Source organism: Aphelocoma coerulescens, chromosome 2 (genome assembly GCF_041296385.1).
Source record: "Aphelocoma coerulescens isolate FSJ_1873_10779 chromosome 2, UR_Acoe_1.0, whole genome shotgun sequence".
Classification (NCBI taxonomy): domain Eukaryota; kingdom Metazoa; phylum Chordata; class Aves; order Passeriformes; family Corvidae; genus Aphelocoma; species Aphelocoma coerulescens.
Window position 1 is genome coordinate 151,794,964 of NC_091015.1, and position 21,423 is coordinate 151,816,386.

General features: G+C 32.4%; 1 protein-coding gene across 3 annotated transcripts in view; it reads right to left on the reverse strand.

Moving 5' to 3' along the window:
* The window catches only part of CSMD3 (CUB and Sushi multiple domains 3), a 613,476-nt gene that overhangs the window by 228,328 nt on the left and 363,725 nt on the right, over positions 1 to 21,423 (reverse strand). For all 3 annotated transcript variants that reach the window (XM_069006042.1, XM_069006041.1, XM_069006040.1), the window contains 4 exons: positions 19,529 to 19,667; positions 14,603 to 14,790; positions 11,976 to 12,164; positions 3,794 to 3,910 (listed from right to left, as the gene is read on the reverse strand). In XM_069006042.1, coding sequence (XP_068862143.1) covers positions 3,794 to 3,910; positions 11,976 to 12,164; positions 14,603 to 14,790; positions 19,529 to 19,667 — 633 coding nt within the window. The remainder of the gene's footprint in view (positions 1 to 3,793; positions 3,911 to 11,975; positions 12,165 to 14,602; positions 14,791 to 19,528; positions 19,668 to 21,423) is intronic.

A 21,423-nucleotide genomic window follows, 5' to 3' on the forward strand; every position in this document is an offset into this window, starting at 1 on the left:
TTAATATATGCTGTGTGACAGATTGTGTCTTCTCCGGGGAAGAATTTTAAAAGATATGTTCAGGTAGATTCCTTCTCATTCTGCCTCACATGTGCTTTCTTTATAAGGGGAATATTTAAAATCTGAAATGAAGATAGGAAGACATGACACTGTAAAATGTCTCTTCTCAATGTTACAATCCAGACTGTTGGGGGATGGGTAAATTAACTGATCTAATAATAAATGTTTTAAAACATACCACTGATACTCCGCAAATTTCATTTCACCATATATTTAAATTGCATTCTAATCACAGACTAAATGCAATAATTATTGTCAATAGGTGTTTCCTTTTCTCTTCATAATAGTAATTAATTGACATATTAACTATATTTAAAATAAATGTTCTCTAGTTAAGAATTTTTTTTAAAAATGAAAGAAAATTATATCAAGTTGTAATGGACATTCAAGAATCATAATGCTGGTCCACATGAACACAACTGAAAAATTAATTCTGAAACTTTAGATGCACTTAAAGAGTAAAATTAAAAACACGTATATTTGTATTGCAATATTATTATTTAAAACAATATATACAAACACAGAAACATTTTCCTAGCAACACAACATATCCGGACATAAAATATACATCATAACTAAATCTATGTATTTAATTACCTGTTATTACGTAGTATCAGTATGAAGTTGCAACATAAAGATGTATGTATAAGAAAGTACCTCACAGCATTCTGGAGCTACAAGTTATATACTTTTTCTTGGCAGTCTGACATGAAACTACAAAACTTTCTGGTAAAAAAACCCAAAATAGTCTAAAGTAAAAATGATCTCACTAGTTAGTAGCCAGTAGAAGATACTCCTCGAGTTTCTGAAGTTGAAATTACGCTAGACATGAAATAGAGCAGAAAATGAGATCTCCAGAAAAAAAGGGTTTTTTTCCTTCTCATTAAAATAACCCATTTATGTGTATGGGATTAATTTTTTCTAAATGGTAAAACTTAGTATGTAAAACTTAGTCACTCAGTCTCCCCATAGACACTTCCTCTGGGGACTGTATTAACCCCCCGGACATTAGATGATAAACAGGTGCCTTCAGAGGATAGTTCATTCTATCTGCTTTAGATACCTATTCAGGGTGCAATGACTCATATCCTGAAGATATATGCATTTCTCCATTAAATACAGAAGTATCCTAACTGACTAGCTCACTGACATAGAACTTTAGTGTTAGAAATTTAAATTAAGTAAGCCTGTGACTTACTGTCATAAAAGGAGAGCTATCTTCCTCATGCAATACAACAGGAAGAGCTTAAAGAATTAATAGCTTTTTGCCAACATATACAAAGTATGAGGATTTCACACACTATTTCCTACTCAGAGCAAATACCCACTCTATAATTTTTTCCAGCAGCTCTTTGAGCAGCATAAATCAAAAATGTCCAAGTCAAATTGTGACATTGTATTCATACTTAATGTTTTTCCTTAATGACATTTCCATGTGATAATATAAAATTTACAGAATCATAGGTCATTTAGGTTGGAAAAGATCTCTAAGATCATTGAGTCTAACCACTAATCCAGCACTGCCAAGTCCACCATTAAACCATGTCCTTAAGTGCCACATCTACATGTTTTTCTACATAGCTTCAGGGACGTCACTTCCCTGGGCAGCCTGTTCCAATGCTTGATAACTCCTTCCATGAAGAAATCTTCTCCTAATGTCCAAACTTTAGACATGCTACAGCATCTCAATGTCTTCTTGTACTGAGGGGCCCAGAAATGGACACAGGACAACCAGTGTTGAGTACAGAGATACAATCATTGCCCTGGTCCTGCTGGCCATACGATTTCTAATACAAGCCAGGATGGCATTGGCCTTCTTGGCCACCTGGGCTCCCTGCTGGATCATGTTCAGCCGCTGTCAACCAGCACCCTCAGGTCTTTTTCCACTGAGCAGCTTTCCAGCTACTCTGCCCCAGGATTGTAACATTTCATGACATTGAATCAAACAAGAATGTGAGTCTATAAATATGTGTGCATATATTCATCAGTGTATATGTGCTTATAAATAACCTTATTTGTAATATAATATCTTCCCCTGCATGTTTTAGTTCTGTAAATTTGTTTTCTCAGGAGTCTCATTATATATGGTGGGCTTTCTTAACAGCCTCACATAAAATGTTATAACATTGAGAATTTCAGCTTTTATTCATCCTAACTTTTAAGTACTTCTCTAGCTGAGGTTTTAAGGAAAAAGATAAACCACAAAAAAGCTACTTCATTTTCTGAAAAAGAAAACAACAAAAAAAACCCAACCAAAACTTCCCCAGACTTTTCTTCATACTTACATTTTTAATTAAGAAAAATGAGTGTCAATAAAATGTCTTTTAAGAATCCTGAAAAATGTGGCTTAATCTGACCTCTTTTTTTCTGTAGAATTCACATTATTTTCTGTCAAGTATTACTCCATGAAGCTAAACTCCATCTCTGCTACTTGCCTTTGATTCTCATATTATAAAGCTTGTGCAGTTATTCAATGACTTCTCAGACAGAGTGCAAGATAAATGACTACAGGTCTAACAGTTTCTTTATACTTTCTATTAATCTTTCTTGAATATCCAGAAGAAAAGATGCACAGTCCCTTATATTCCCACAACTCTAAAAGCCATATATCATCCCAAGAAGTAACAAGGGCAAATGTAGCATGTGATGTAGCATCAGTAAGTTCAGGAGCCTTTTTCACTGTGGATATTTAGAATCGAATTACATTGACACAATGGCACCACTTGGTAATAAGAGAGACTATGGAACAGATGGAGCAATAATTTTGAGATACACTTTGCCACTTTAACGCTTTAAGGAGTTTTAAATGGGACAACCAGTCAGAGTGATTTAACATCTAGATGAGGAACTATCACACTATTTGTACAAAATAGAATAAGGGGATCACAGATCAGCACAATTCTCTATATGTGAAATCTTATTTTTATGTTATCAATAACTCTTTCTTAGAGGAATACATCATCAGCATACTTTGTCACATTTCATGCCCTCACAGAGAACATTGATGAAATTCAGAATTGAACTTGTCTTCCCTCTTCTGCCTTTCATTTATTTTTCTGTATTCTTGCCAGTATCACAATATAATTCTCTTTTTTGTGTTCTTACCAGTTTACGCTCTTTGTATTCAATTTCTCTCACGACATCTATCTCTGTCTCCTTCCCCTAACATTAAATCTTATGCCTCTCTAGCTCTTTCCACCCATAGCACAAGAGTACTATGCAGTTGTTCCCACATTTGATATAAAATACCAACAAAAACCTAAAAGTATGATCCATCTCATCTATTACCAAAACCTCTCATTGGAAAGCAACTATGACACATTATTTCTAGGAAACTTTGCTGCCTGGAAATTACAGCTTCCTAAGCATTGTGTCCTAAGCATTATTTAACCTCTCAGAGAAGAGTTAAAATCAGTATTACAGCTTTTTCCTAAAATCTACCTTGAAGAAATAACTTCCTCTCCTTAAAAGCTTCCAGTCCTTGAGCTTCTGTGATCAGTCATTGTATAATTCTTTCTCACTGACTTTTCATTCTGTGGGAAGTATAAGGACCTAGTCCACTTCTGGAATTCTAGGAGTTACTACAAGAAAATTTAACAAACCCAAAAAACAGGAATGCAAATCCCAGTGCTTTGGTGCTAACTTAGGTCTAGTCCTAGAGCACAGAATACTGGACTTACATATATTTAAAAAGAAAAAAAAAAGATGGAAAAAGAGAAAAGGATTTATTTACCTTTCCCGTGGGTAACATCCACAGTCCATGTGCAATTCAGTGAATTTGGATATAGATCAGGATAACCTGGGGATAAAATTGTTCCACTAGGTCCTCTAACATCTCCACCACATAAAGCTAGAAATAAAGAAAATAATAATAATAATAATAATAATAAACATACAGATAAGAGAAAATGTGAGAAGACCTAAAAATTTCTGCCTTTAAAATTACTTAAAAGTAGTTACTCAAATGATTTAGCAACTTCAAATATAACTACAGGCCATTTTTATATAATATAAAATGAAATGCAATCAATAATTCATATGTGTTTAATATACATAAGAGAACCAAAATCAAGTTTCATTAGCTGTTTTTTCATGTTTTCTGGAGAGTCTGTGAAAGTCGTTAAGTTCAGCAGAGATGAAGGCAGATGATACAGAGCCAAACAATATCACTTAAGCAGAAGCCAAGGTTGGAGAGCTAAAATGGTGTGTCTTGGCTATTGAATTATTTACTTGAAATATTTGTGCAGGGAAGGTTGACATGATTTCGTGTATGTAATTATAACTATTGGTTATGGGTTTATATCTATGATGTTAGTGATAATGACAGGTTCCGATATAAGAATAAGCATTTCTATAGTTTCCTTAGCAACTTCATAAAAGTAATCAGTAGTTGAGCAATACAAAAGTTAAGCTACATCTTGAATTAATGCAAAATACAAAAATTTAGTCATTACAACACTTGCAAAAATTTATAGTTCAATGATTTTCTATTCCAGGGTTTTTGAAATACAACATTAATCAAGTAATTTTTAGCAAGGAAGAGTTATTGTACCTTAGAATTATTGTATATCAATAATAGTTATTAAAATTCAGTACCAAGTTATTACATCAGAGTTCTGTGAATATAGATTATCTCAGAAGGGCATACATTATAAAACAAATGAGTAGTTCTATTTTCCTCAAGATTAAAAGCATCTATTCCTTTTATTATCCTTAGCCTAATTATACACACTACCAAAATTATTTTCTAGAAATATTTTAGAATAAAGAAAAACAGTCCAGTCAACGTGAACTACTGGCACTAGATTCATGTCAAATAATCTAGACCATTCTAGTAAATTTGATTGCAGTTCTCCATATGAGCAGTCTTTCCAAAATAATGAACACAAAGTCTTCTCTTCTCTTTAGCACATGTTAAAGGTCTTGAAAGGCAGGTTTGGAGAGATGTAAATGGCAGCTACTTGTCTGTAATTCCAGTTGATACAAATATCAAACCCCCTTCTTGTTCTATAAACTGTCACTCACCTATTTATTGCTCATATTGCAGGCTTACCACCCTGCCACCACAGCAATGAGCGTGAGGGAAGGAGCCTGTCTCAGGCTGGAAGAGCAATGACTCTTTCTAAGAGATGCTGCCCCACCTGCACTAGCTGGTTTAATCTGCTCCTACCCATCTTGTAACACCAGTAGCAAGTACTAATGGCAGCACTCAACAGTATGACTCGTAAAGGGGAGAGTAGTTTGGCCTTTCAGTATGTGCTCCAACATCCACATACTTCAGGAGAAAGATGCTAAGTGATTTAATGCATCATGCTGTTTCTTCTGCTATATCTTGATATTTATGCTACTTATGGCAATTTCTGCTATACAGATGGAATAAATGATGGAAGCTATACCCATTATCCCTTTGCTTTTAATGTTATATATTTGAGAATGAATATATTGACATGTCACAATTTTCTGTGTAGATATACATTCATAACTGATTTGAGGATACAGCAGACAGGGAATCAAAAGACTATCCAGAATGTACCTTCTATCTCACCCTGTACCTAAGCAGACATTTGTGTCAATGAAATACAAGCATTTTCCAGACATTTCAGTAGTACTGTGGAATGTTTTTATAAAGATCAATTATTTTTCATAATGAGGTTATGGCCCTGCATACCATCACTGTGTTCAGGGCACTAAACGAAGTATACACTTAATAACACTTTTTTTATAAATCTGAAATGGAATTTCATCCTATATCCTAGGATGAAGACTGCCCTATCTTGCCTAGCTAAAATTTGTCTCATCATTTTAACTAACTATATTTCTGTTTTAAACATGCTTACTTCTCTGGATAGCCTCCTGATTGCTTTGTATGTGCTATTTCTCCTGCCAACTTTCTAGCCTTTGTTGGCCTAGTTGTAAGATGGAAATTTGCAAATCCTGTACTATAGGCTGAAATAAGGCATTTTAGGACCACAATTGCCCAATCTCTTCATTGTTGCCACAGGCAAATAACCTCCTTCCATATTAATTTTCCTCCTTACTTCTCTGATGAAGAGACAGTGAAGGCAAACACTGCCACCCTATCATCTGATCTTGCTATATTTAGACATTAGCAAAACATAATCAGGGCTGTGACTGCATGTTATTGGAGCTTCTGATAGTAAGCTACTTCATCCATTAAATAAAAAAAATACAGTCAGTTTTTATAATCACGGGATATAGACCAAACAAATAATATATTTTACAGGGGGTGTTTGGAAAACCTTTCAGGAATGCAAATAGTGACAAAACATCTATGGCATGCCATCAGGCCCTCAGTGTAACTCTATGAAGTCTAGCAGATGGCAGAAAAAGACATCAAGGGACCAGCCTTTTAGAAAATAAAGCCAAGTTGACAAATCTGAAATAGTAGATATGCAACTGGCCCTGATAAGATGGCTAGCAGCCCAAGCATGTAATATCACTACTAGTATCTGACTGTTTTTCAGAGTGCAAAGGAAAACAGAAGCACATAAAAATAAGAACAGCAAAGGATAAACACGCATATTTCCAAATTCTACCTTTCTTTCACTTTATCTAATTACACAGAGATGGAATCTAGGAAAGAGCAAAAGTAGAATGAATACTTAAGCAAATTACTGAAGCACTATTTTTGATTTCTAATGTAGAAAATGGAAAATTATATTAACAGACTAATTAAAAATTTATTTTTTTATGCAATCAGAGAAGCTAAATCAAGACATGCCTGCATTACTGTTTCCAAATAGTGAGAAACAAAATATAAAAACAAAACAAAAGACCTCAAAACTAAATACAAAACAACAAGAACAAAAGAAGAAAAAGTAAAGAGAACAAAACATAAAAGTGACTGTATGAAATACAGATAGGTACCTGGAAGTATAGTATAAAGCACCTTCATAGCACTGTGGTGATCAGAAATGATGTAACAATTTAAGAAGCAAGTTTTGGATAACTATGAATGAAGACTCTAATTTAATAGTGGAGTTTGGTGACTACATCAGATGTTCAGCTGAAATAAATTCTTACAATATTAGGTTGATTAGTGACACTTTTTTTTGTTGCAAATGCATTCATTTTTCTCAGTAACATGATCAATCACAAAAGTGACAGCCAGCAAGCCTAGATTAGAAAATGGCCCAATATATATTGAAAGCAATTTTTGGCCCAAACAATTTCAGAATCTTTAGTCAGGATACTCATGTCTCAGTGGGAGATAGCAGGCTGTGCTTCATCCCTAAAGTACATGAATAATTGTAATAAAAACACTTGACTTGTGTCATTCATAGTAAGGTTCCACTTCAGGCCATATTTCATACTGCTATAAAACTGTTATAGGAAATCAATCTTGCAATACTAGAAATAGCCTAATAATTTCTAGCTTAAATTTATTCATGATCTATTTTTACCCATTTGATCTTCTGCTAAACTGTCATTATGTTTTATTCCTTTTTGGGGCTCACTGGGGTAGGCTGGCAAACCACTTAAGAATCTATGATTTTTGATCAGTAATAAGACTTTTTTTAATCTACTTCAGTAAGATATGTTTTCCACCTCTAAAATCCCTGCATTAACAATTGCAAGTACTTAGCTGTCTTGTCAAGCAGCTATGCTACAGAAACATATTGCTAGGACACTTCACATTAGATTTTGACATGTTTGCTTATATTTGTTTGTTTGTTTGTTTGTTCTTTCCATTTTATTTCCATTATTATTTATTTCCATTTGTTCTTTCCCTCTGTTCTGGTTTTAACATATTTATATTTTACTGCCAAAGTCAGTTTGTATATTCTCTTCCTGCAGGTGGCATCCTGTATAGCTAGCTTAGGAAACCCTCTTAAATTTTGCTTTTTATACGTTGCAATAAAACTCAACAACGACTGATTATGTTTGCTGTCACCTGAGCTCTACAAATACAATATACTATCTATTTAAAACTATTTGGTTTTTATGTAACACAAGTCAGTCTCAGAGTTATGAAGACTATGGTGATACGAAATGTCAAGAAATCTGGATGTGAGAGGAAGGGGGTGCCCATATCCAAAAAAGACAGAAAATATCAAGAAAACATATCAGTTATTTTAATAAATCAAGTGAAAATAATACATATATATATACATATAAAAATGGATAAAGATATATATAAATGCATTTTTCAATGTATTTCAACATAGAGTGTTCACTAGTAATTCAGCAAAAAAACACCACTGTTTTGCTTTTTGAGCCTGATTGAAGATTGTGATGTCTGTGAAATCAGCATTTTTCACATTTTCAAATGGTATCACCGATCATTTTCTTAGGTAGAGATTTTTCAAGAGACTAGCCATAGATCACTAACCACAACTCAAACACTAACATATAGTGATCTATCTCAATGTTTTCTGGAAAGATAAAATACTCTTACGATGAAGACAAGCTTTCAGAAAAAAACCACAACTTTTTTCCCTAAGTCCAATTTGTTGTTAATACAAATAATTGAAAACTATTTAGTTTTCAGAAGTAATGAGAAGAGAAAACACACAATTATAATTGATTAGTAATAACAATTCATTTTAGATTTCAAGCATCATCAAAGAAGACTAATGACACATGCTAGTTTAGAAAGAAGTGCAAAGAAAAAAAAGAAAAAATCTCTTTATATGGAAATATGTTTTTGTATATATAAGTCTAAATACAAATATATATATGAACAAACACACAGAGGCCTCATTACATTCATTTGCTTAATTGACTCTAACTTGCAACTAAGAATTTATTTCTGAGATGATTTTCATTTATTGTGCAATTGAATAATAAAAGTGGCATATAAAATAGTTTGCAATTATTGAAACAGTGAATTAGAGTTTGAATCTTACATACTGTGTTTTATAGACCAAGAAATATCAGCATTTGTCTTCCCAAATTATAGAAAATGTAATGCATCTTAAAATGGGATGTAGTTCAGCAGGGGTAAATAAATAAGGATATGGACATCAAATTAACATATTCAGCTTCAAGAAAGAAACCTTGGACTTGAGTTATATTCCACAAGAGACTAGTTTAATAGAAACTAGTGTAGCCTAGATTACTCACAATATAAACTTGCATTTTTACCTTCTTATTTAAATCTAAAATAGACCAGACGTGCTCTCCATTTCCAATTCTGGCCTCTACCACACTGAATATTTGATGCAGGTTTTTTAACATCTATGTTTTAATGGAAGCATTATTTTTATTTTAGAGATGTCAACAGAAAGGAGGTAACACCTCTGCATTATTCCCTGAATACGTTCCTCATATATGTCACGTAAGTCATATTTGCTAATTCATTTGGACATCTAGGGGTTTCCAATATAAGCATTAAAGGTTTTTTTATCTTGCTTGAATTATTTTCATTCTATTTATTAATTTTCTTAAGTAAATGATGATCAGGTTGAACGACAATATTTATTTTTAATTCAAATAATGAATAAGGATTATCTATTGGCATTCAATTTCATGTTATGATGAAGGGAATAAAGAGCACTTTACACTCTTAATTAGATATCTAACTTTTACATTAATTTTCCTGTAATTTTTGATGGGATTATTCCAATAATTCGTATACTGGGTAGAATAGGGAGGGTTCCTCACATATCTTCAAAGCTTAAAAGCAAAATTCTCTTAGAGTATTTGTATAGAAGGGACATTATAAGATAAAATTTGGTCCTTTTTGTTAAGCACGGGGTGGTGATTACAGTTAAAAAGTTCAGAGCTTTCCAGATACATAGGTAAAAAGTGAGTCATATATAGTTAGTAGATGGGAATGGTATAAATGCAATACAAGCAATATTTTCTCAGCAAAGATCATAACCATCTATTTTAGCTCTTTTTTTGGAGACGTTTATCTGTGCAACATCAAACACATAATGAAAAAATTACTTTCCTTCAAAGAATAGAATTTCAGTCAACACCATGTTCTTTGAGGAAGAACTTGCTTGAAGAAGTCTAAAACTTTTCCTTTTTTACTCATTTCTCCAAACTACACAAACTTGTGAGTTGTCATGACCTATCTGCACAATTATCATGGCCTGTCTTCACATCACTACATAATGTAATTATAAAAAAGAGATGAAAATATCAAAAAGAACAATCAAAAAAGAACTTGTCTCCTCAGAAACCATCAGAGTAACATATTGAATGTGCAGTAATAGTGACTGGTGTGTTTATTAGTGGTATGATTAATACAAACCCATATTTGTAGTTTATGCAAAGAACAGCCCATTTAGGAAATGCCCTATTTTCTCTGGGGTTCAAGGGCTCTGGATTGCTTTAAAAAACATTCCCCCAGAGAAGAAATTCAGCAATGAAATCAAAATTATATCGACCATAAACTGATTAAATTTAGTAGAATAAGTGTACTAAATCCTACCTTTAAAGCATATTTATTGAATGGACAATTGCCATTTAGCAATGTGCTCTGGAGGAAAAGAAACCTCATTTACTTAATGAATTGTATACTAGTTCAGCATCTTTAAGAAGAAATTTATCTTATGTAAGTTTATTTCACAACAGAGCACAGTATTCATAGGGAGTTTGTTCATAGTGTTTTACATGGTCACCATCTAGTGCCTATGACCACGAGAAAACACATCTTAGTTTTGTGGCCTATTCAGCAAAATATAGTCTCCCTGACTGCAAACCGTGGGAGCTCTGCAATTCTTCATTGCAACAGCCTGACTGAAGTGCAGAACCTTTTAGAAAATGGGCTTGAAGAACTACAGAGGGCCACTTTCAGGCATGTGATCATTCTTACCCCTTTCTACCACCACAAATTTTGAGTATTGTCATATACTGACACTTTCAACTTACTGAAATCTAAAAACCCAAAGCATTTCCTAACTAAACAATGTGAAGGCCAAGGAAATCCCTACAATTTTTTAAAGAAAGTAATACAGTGGAAATGAATAGTTTTCCATATGGCAAATCACGCATGGTTCAGTGAGCTTCTTCATCAAGCTTCATTCATATTTTTCTTTCAAAATTAGTGTCCTGAGACACTAAGAACTGTATCAGAAAAATACAATATCATGTATATTCTGTACCTCATAAAAACTCAGGAGACTTTCTTTGGTTAAATACTACCCTAGAATTAAATAGTTATATTATTCCTAAAAACATTTTTAACATCAAAAAAATGTATCATGCTCCAAGGAGGGAAACTGTTTTAAGGAGCAAACATCTTAAATAACGTAATTTAATGAACATTACAATCTACTTTCTTAATATTACATATATTTGATATGACCCCAACTGGGAAAATATTAAAATGAACAATTCAGATTACAAGAGAGAACTGAAAATATTAGGTAATTTTTCAGATTTAATGATATGGTGGAGACCTGTTAGTTGATCCCACTTTTGTCTAGTTTAATAATCATCAGATATAATGTGGCCCTAATAAATTCTCACGGTGATTGAAGGGTGTCAAGTTCTGTTAACAAGCTAGAAACACAATGATCACCATGAAACAGGAGAAAATGCAGTTTTTGAGTCAGGTACAAATAAACTTCATTTCATGTTTTGTATGTCAGCAATCTGTGTCCATAGATGGATACCCAAACAAAAATATTTGTAGGCTGTAATAAGTGCTTTACAATAAGATATACACAAATTTTGCAATCAGTTAGGTCACAGTTACATCAATTCAAATAGACATACCTTCAGTAATCTGCAGAATTAAATAACTAGATATCATTCTCTGCTTTTATGATTATATGTCTCATCACAGAGATATATGACATTTATTTCTTGTAACTATTCTTTTCCTTCCTAAAAATATAGGTTTTACAGGCTCTGGCATTTAGCTCATTTTGGCTAATAACAGTTTGGCAAAATTTGTATATTTTAAAGTACTCTCTACTAAATCTATTAATCCTTACCATCACAAGTTGGGAGTGGGTGACTCCACCAGTGATTTTTTTCACATAATAAAGGCTCCTCATGACTCAGTCTATAACCTGGATCACAACTAAATGAGACGGTGGAACCTATAGAGAAGTCATGTCCATAACGACGTCCATGCACTGGTATGCCAGGATCCAAGCAAGAGTAAGTATTAACAGTTACACCTAGATTTAATAAAGAAAAAAAAAAAAAAAAAAGAAAGTTAAATAAACTGTAGATTTTTTTTTAATTAATTAAGTAATTTCTTCTGATATGAGTGAAGGCTTCACTATTACACATTTACAGTGAATTATCTTTCCACTATTCTTCTCTGTGTTACCATTATAAGATATGGATCACAATTTGAATCCTGCCACTGCTGCAGAAAAAAATAAGAAAAAGATCACATAATTCAGTTTGATGCTGTCTCAGTAACATCAAATGATTTTGTACCTGATGCTGATATTGAAAAGTTTTGATGACCAAAAATTGATGATTTGATAATCAAAATTCTTCTTTTCAGCCTTTATATTTTCCTGATCAAAATTTGCTAGCATAGCTAAAGTTATTTTCATTTCTTTTGATATTGATATTTTAAATATTTACATAGATCAATTATTTACATAAATCACACTTATACCTAGTGTTATGTGATATGTGAGACATTGAGAAGATAAAGAATAGCAGAAAAGAGTAAAGAGAAGTTGACTTGATAAAGGGACTTTCAATGTGTGCTAGAAAATGAAACCTTTTAGATTATTTCCCACTGAGATGTTCATATAAAAGCTCATATAAAGAAGTTCATTATAAAATAATAATGAAAAAACCCCAACCCTCTACAAATAATACTGAAGTTAGTAAATTATAATAAGTATTCAGTGCAAGTTTTTTTATGGGTGTTCCTTTTATTCCTACACAGAAGTCATAAAAAAATCCTTCCTTACAAAGAAATTCAGCGTGGAAAGATATAAATAGCATGAAAATTAAGACCTTATAAAAGCTTTCAATACAATATTTGAAGGGAGGAGAAATGATGAGTAGGAGACCATTGATCATTATTATTCATATGCCCAAAAATGAAAACAGAATTGGATTGTACTGGATAATACAAGATGAGAAACCAGTAAGAATTAAGCAAAAATAAAAAGAATACTAGACTTCTGTGAATAAACAGGGGCTATTAAACAGAAAAGCAACTGCTGAAAATTGTTTATTTTGTGTACAAATATTAAGAATATATATTTTCAATGTTCTCTGACAGTATAAATTTAGCTTTTATTTTCCACTAGTGTAAAGAGAACTGTAGGGTGTGGATCAATTTTACAAAATATGGGATTTTATAATGAAATTCAAGAATTTATTTATAAAGAAATTTCAGTTTTCCTTTCCAACTTTATTTAATTGAAACACTATTTATTTGTATGAATTGCAGATTTTCTCTTTTTTCTGTTCACATTCCAAAAGCATAATTTTTACCATTTAACATTATTCAGTACTACAAATTTAGTGGTCGCTGCTGGCAGTCTTAATCTAATTTTCCTGATGTGTTAAGATAACTTTCCTTCAAACTTCAGCATGGATGAGAACTTAACAAAATCATCACTTGTTCATAATGCAGATGATGATACAAATGGAAATTTGGGGATGAATGCTAGGACAGTTAACCATTTTGGAATAATAGATTTTTTTTTCAATAAATAGACTGAACTTAACATTCACTAGAGTTCAAATCAATCCAAATTTTATCTGACAACACCACTTCCATGCATATTGTTTTTAATATCCTTATCATTAGTGGTCAGGAATAGTGAGAATTGCAAAAAATAACGTTAAAAATTAAGAACATCTGAAAATTTTTTGGTGGTAATTCCAACAAGTAGAAGTATGAAAAAGGAATGGACAAACAATGTGCTTATGACCTTTACTAAGCAAATCAGATAGTGATTACAGTAAAAATATTATTTCTCATATAAGTAGGAATTATTAAAACAGAAGTTATATTTAGAAAAACAAAATGTAAATTGAATTGTAATATTTCGACTTGTAGGAATTTTAATGATTCATAAAGTATGAAATCCTACAGATAATTTCTGCAGCATAGTTTATATGAATATAATACGGACAAAAGAATATTTATATGTCAGAAAAAAAATCTGATAGGCAGGCTTTTAGAACCCTAAAAATTCTAATTAGCCAATTCCACTTCTTGATTTTCAAGTCATTATATAAACTGCATTTTCTCCTACCTTCAGTTAGAGCTGCAGATACATCAATCAGAACACTAATTCAATTATTTTCTTAGATTTGCATAATCCTTCTTATCTCATGCCATTTTACACACACAAAAATGCATTGTATAAAATATAAGAATATTAAGACATAAAAGCTGATGCCAGAAGAAAGGCATTGGCTTCTCATTTTCATCTTTTGATTCTTAAAGCACAGAGCAGTACATCAATGACATTAAATGTAAATAAAATTAATGGTCATCCATTTTGAAGTTTAACATTACTAAATTTTTCACAGATTGAGAAATAACAGGAATTTACCCAAGATGACATCTGTACTGAGGTAAGCATTGAGGGCGAGGGGAAATCAAATAATACAACACAGAATTACTTACTTTCATAGTGAATTTTGAATCCATTGTTAGAACGACTGTTATCAGTTGTAAACAGAAGATACATGAAATTGCTACTGCTAAACAGAAATTGTGGGACCTGTGTACCATTGTAAGATCCCAAAAGTGGAGATAATAAGTTTGGTCCATCATGAACTTCCAAAACATCATAATTGAGTTCAGTCTGAAATCTGGAATTGTGGGAACACACAGAGGCACAAATTTAAGAGACAGTTAAAACAAATTATATAAACACATATTTTTAAACTATGTGCCTTTCCTGACAATATTTTTTTTCTCCACGAATCTATTTTGCAGTATCAATGCAATAATATTAATTATCCTATATACTTTATACAATAATAAAATTTCAGGTTAGTTCCTTAGAAAGATGCAAAATAAATTTAAAATACTGGAGCTGGTTTGTATGGCAGGAAACAAAAGCCAGAAACAGTTTGTTAATAAAGATTAATATTAATTGCATATGCTATTTTATAACACAAAATTATTTTGCTATTTTGAATAATCAATTAAGTTATGTGGAGGGTTTGTTGATCCATTTGGTACAAATATCATCAAGGTACTTTGTAACATGAAAGAATCATACTCTGGAGTTCCTACCTTACAATTGTCTATAAGCAGGGATAGAATTACTTGACCCTTGACTCCAGTGGCTTTATGCCAGCTGAGACTCAGCCCAAAATAGGCCCAGAAGTTATGGGAAAAAAAGCCCACAACTAAAAATCCTTTCTAGAAAGCACTGAAAAACAAAATGCCTGTTTAAATATAGCATGTGTGCTCTCCCTGGCAAGGAAAAGCTGCGTGTGATAGTGCTGCTAGAGATCTCCTTGCTTGTGTTGTTTTAGATGGTATCAGCAATTCCAAACACCTGTCTGGTATTTTGACAGTGGTTTATCGCTTTCTTGCTATGACAGACTTTAGATCAATCATACTGATTTATAATGGACTCTGATGGATTACTGAAAAACATTTTCAGAATTAAAAAGCACAATTAACAGCAGGATCTTACAAAGACCCTTCAGGTAGTCTTAATTCTCCCTCTGATTTACTTAGATGCCTAATTCAGCTTTGTAAAATCCTTTCAAAGAACTGCATGAGTAAAGCCAATGTACTGAGGAACTCAGTATTTCAGCATTTACATCCCATGAGTCTGATCCTAAAGATCTAAAAGAGTCTGGCAAAAGACAAGAAGACAAATTAAATCTAAAAAATGTGTTTTCTTTTACTGATGTTCTGCTCCCACCAAATACAGTTACAGAAATGAAGTGGGATAATCCTAGAAGCAGGAAAACCGAAAATTTTGGGGTTTGTTAGTTCCCACATGAACTCACAATGACATGCTGCCGAAAAGCTACTAGGCAATAACTTGCTCTTTCCAACACTTTTTTATTTTTTCCAGCAATCCATACAACACAGGAGAAATCTTGGAAACAGATCATTTAGTCTTGCTTAGCTTTCTTAGCACCTATATCAAAAGCATACTTTAGACAGAAGGTGTAAAAAGCCCCAGACCTTATAAATGTAATGCAACTATCAGGTCAGTCAAGTTGAAATTAAGTTGAACCTCCAAAGACATAAAAGAAATCCTCTCAAAAATACTTGGTCTATATGCACCACTGCAAACAGCAGAAAAATATGAAAATGAAAAAAAAACTAACAATCACCCAAAAAAGAAAATGTAAGAACCACTTTCAAGTGAGATGAACTGAAACAAATTTGAAGGGAGGATTATGTTCAATGCTTTTGCTTGGTCATTTGGCTCAAAAACTGGTCAATTTAAATTTAATTTATAAATCTGATGCTTATGTCACTTTTTCCTTCAATATCTCTCCTCTTGATGCTCAACATATCTGCTATATTTACATACTGTTTTTTCTCTGGTGTGAGAAAACAGTAGGGGCTTTTAGGAAACTGAGTAAGAAATACCCTGTGCTCATGTAAGACCCTTCCAATGTTCCTTCCTACTTAACTGATCACTGTTGTTAAATTAACCTGGATGTCTTCACTGCTATGTGACATCTAATCTTATGGAGGACTCACAAGCAGACAGGAGTGAAACAAGTTTTAACACAGGCGATGCCACATACACTTTTTTTAAGAGGCCTTATTTGAATAGATAAAGGTCCCTGAATATTTATAAAACACATCTTTATTTCTAAGAGACACCCTTATCAACTCAATGCAGTGTCAGGATTTCCTGCTGCACAGTATATGCTCAAGAGACAAGCGTGACTAGTACTCCAATCAGTAGTTTGCTATAAGCATCTCTCACATTTAAATACTTATAATTAGGCTTCATGATAAACACTTCATTACAATGAAGAATGGCATTGCCATTTCTCGCTTCTGTCTTTTCAATTGAGCCTAAAAAGATACTGATTTATAACAAAATACCAATAGATTATCTATCTTAGTTATGCCTGTAGAACAGAAACAAACTTTTAAAAATATACATGCACAATCATATAACAATATATGAAAAAGTTATTTTTGCACACTGAAAGCACAAAAGTTCATAGTTATTTTATTTGCTTTGTCTGTAGATCTTCTTTTCACATGTCTCTATCTCCTTGGCACAGGAACACTTTAGCATACAGTCATGGAATGCAGAAGCTTTCTCCTATCCAATGTGGTAAGAGAGAAGATATAGGAAGATGGGAAGGTTAAAAGGGAACTACTCTGTGAGTGGGAAACTTAGAAAATCCAAAAATTATTTAAAAGTTCTAGACATGTACTATAAATGTTTTTCCCTGACCAAGAAATTAAAAATCTTTCAAATAACCACACATATAGTGGAAGTTTTGGTATTTGTATCAATAAAGGCTAGAAAAAGTATGTGTGTTTTCCAGGACAAAGTTGAAATGTAAAGAACTGGGCAAAATAGGAATTGGGTTTTTTAATTGTATAGGAAACTTATTTGGCTATAGTTTTAAAAGTGTATATTTCAAAAAAAATTATCCTTTTCTTTTAAGAAAGTGTAGCTGAAAATTTGCAAGCAGGAGCAGCAGAACAAGGGTAGTCAAGACTAAGATGAGTCTTTAAAAAGCTAGTGCATAAATGACTCAGAATGCAAATTTAAACTGTGAAAAATAATAATGTGTAAATAAAAAAATGAAAGTATTTTATAAAATGTTTTCTTTTATTACACTATAAAGATTTCTTTCATCATTTGATTTATAGAATAACTTTTTCTTTGCATCCAGACATGTAACTATATATATCTAAGTGCATCTGTGTGAACATACCTAGATGTATTTTTAAGTGTACTCCTTCACAGAGATACATGAAAGTAAACATTTATATGTGAGTGGGGCCTCTCTGAATTGCTGCGTCTGAGCAGTATGCATACCAGACCAATTTCTGACAAGTGACGAGAGTGTCAAAAATGAGCAGCAATGGAAAAAAAAAAGTGTTATAAAGAAGATAGAAGCTTTCTCTGTGATCCAAAGAGACCACATCTTGTTCTTATTGATCTTACTTACAAGAGTAATAGAGGTTGTGCAATTTTATGACAAGGCATTAATATATTGCGAACAAAAAATGTATGCAAGATACTGTCAGATTTAGTAAAACTCAGGCGCAAAGAAAAAATGCCGCTGGCATTGTATTTTGCAAATACAAAGGCAAGTGCTTTTTACTTTGAAATGACTGTCCACATCAAATGTGTAGTTTAAATTAACTGCTGAATTAAAAATCAACTAATTGAAATGATAATTTTCTTTTCAAAAACTTAACAGAAATTTCAGCAGGAGGGAGTTACTGAAATTTTTATTGTATCCTAATTGGCAAAAATTTGGCAAATCGTTATTTTAAGTGAGATACTAGTGATTTTGGAAAACTAACTTTCATGTGATGGTAAGGATAGAAAATAACTTTGAAGTGCACATATCACCTGTCCTTTGATTGTTTATATTGTTCCATGAACACTTTAATATAGCTATAGTACTAAAGAAAAGGTTTTAAAAATCTTATCACAATGACAAATTTTGTTAAGAGAATATGAATTTCATCCCTTGCTAAAAACAACTTTTGAATTGCATTAAAATGAAGAAATACCTTCTTTTAAGTCAAGTGTGAGCAGGCCTAGTCAAAACACGCTGCATATATATCAACTGAAAAGTACTTGTATGATATTTGTACACTATAATTTTCATAATCAATGGCACTTTTTTACTGGATTGTCACGTAATTTTTTTTATATTTACAATTAAAAATCATCTAAAACATAAGAAGAATATCATTCTTTATTGCATTTTTGTCTTGTTTTGTGATAAAGTGCTCAAATTAAATGCAAACATCTTTCTACCATGAGAAATGTAAGGTGCTCAGCACATTTCAATCCTTTGAATCAGGAAGGGATGTTAGTAACAGACATCAGTCTGGGAAAAGTGGAATGCTGCAGTAATTTGGGGACACTGGAACTCCATCCTGAGAGCACATAGTCCTTTCACAACACTAGCTCAGCTGATATGATAATTAAATATTCAGAGTGGATAAAAATATGACTGCATTTAATTTAGTTTTCACATTTGGTTCAATTCTTCAGAGTTGAAGATTATGTGATTTTGAGAGAAAAGAAAGAACTTAGCAATTTATCATAGTGCATAGCAATATAGTTACAAGCAAATGAAACATACTAATATTTAAAAATAGACAACATTTTTAATTGAGCAAAACTGGCTTCAATATAGGCAAGAGGGTAGAAATTTCAAATGCTTTTCAGCAAATCAAAGTAGAAATTACACTGAACATAATATCTATGCTCTGAAGGAGTTTCAGAAAGTCCTACATGATAATACAATTATTTGACTTTAGAGACAGTGCAAATTAATGTTATGATAAAGCTAATAACTCCTGCTTCTGGGTAAAAACTGGAAAACATTAAATAAGAAAAATATTAGCCAAGACCTTTCAAATGTAATTTTGATAGAGTGTCCAGGTTCAGCTTCTATCACCCACTCACAATTCAAGGAATCTTTATAATACCCTGGCCAGCCTGGAGAGAGGATTACTCCACTTGGAGATGAAAAATGCCCACCACATGGAGCTAAAAGTGAAACAAAGAGAAAGGTAAATAATACAAATTTATTAAAAGCAATTCTTAATTATCACTTTCAATATAGGACAATTAGAATGAATAAAGATTGAAAATCCAGTTGCAGGAAGACGCAATGGCTTCAAAGCTGACAGGCTCTATGGTGTTCAGAATTAGATGGAGATAACTGAATTAAGACATTAAAAAGACAAAAAAACGGTTCAATAATTCTGAAAAAATTTTTTCCCTACTGTATTCTTATGTGTATAATACATTTTCCTGCATTGAAGAACATAAACAAAACATAGTCTCTACAAAGTGTCATTATTTTTGCTTGTACTTGTGGACAGAGAGACTTGAAAAACTTGCTAGTTTCAGCTGAGTATAAAGCTAGAAACCAGAGAACTGTTATTTTAACTTTGACATGAATCCACTGTCATACCACATACATTTTGCTTGACATGTTGGCAGTTCAAATTCCTCATTCATGAAAAAGACATACCATTCTTAAAAAGATTAGTTGATATTTTTTAATTGGAAAATATATATAAATATTGTTATATATACTTCTGCAGAGGGGAAAGATCACCTGCTTCAACCTGCTCAACAGTTTGCCTTATCCTTCCCAGGATGCCACTGGCCTTCTTTACTGCAAGGACACATGTTTAACTTGGTATCCACCAGGACACCCAGGGCCTTTTCCATTTAGAGAGCAGAAGCATGTTACTTTGAAGGAAGAGAAAGCTGCACCATAGAGTTTAATAAAATCATTGTTCCAGTAGTCTTTATGCACACAAGGCTACTCAAAAAAAAAAAAAAAAAAAAAAAAAAAAAAAAAAAAAAAAAAAAAAAAAAAAAAAGAAAGAAAGAAAGAACTATTTGATTATTCATATTAGTGTATATCGCAAAGAAGTTGGAAAGGTCGTACTGTACTGTTGACAAACTAGTGTCTCTACTAAAAATAGTGTAAAACATACAACATTTTCTGACAAAAAACATGGCTATTTATTAAATTTCTGGTTGTGGTTTTTTCACCTAATACAGCCTGCAAAACCTTTTGGTTGCTCATTTAGACAAAGGAGCACAGAACATATCATTGTCTATACTATTCTGGATTTCTCCATTACAAAAAATAGATTAATTTTTCTCTCTTTGACACAACTTTAAGTTGAAGACCATGAATTATTACACATTTTTCTGATCTTAATTTTTCTCAGGAGAATACCAAGATCCTATATTAAAGTAATGAATTGTTGTAAATAGCTTTTTTGGGGTTTTTTTAGGACATAATGTTCCATCTTTCCCCTACTGTGTAGGGAAAAGGAAGTTATAGAGTTCTAGAAGTTATAGAGTTCAGAATTCAGTATGTTGCAAACACTTCTAAATATGCAGATGTATGCTTCATTTTTTACTCACTGATGGATTTAAATTGGGTGTTTCTCACCTTTTACCTTAGAGTCTCTTTTGCATACTACCTTCAGTAAAGAGTAGCAGTCAAACAAGAAGGTATTTAAACTCATATTTACCTCAACAACCAGAAGGTTAACTCTACAGCATTCATAATCCCTATATTTTATTGTATATAAGCCCTTTTAAATATTCATAATATGTATGGAGCCTGTAAGCCACAAAATATATTGACAAGAATAGGAACCAGGTGGCCTTATTCTGAGCCAGTACACTCCCATAGTTAGAATACAGTATAACTAAACTTGTACAAAGTTCCATATTCTCACCAAATTTTCATGACACAGGTTGCATTTACAAT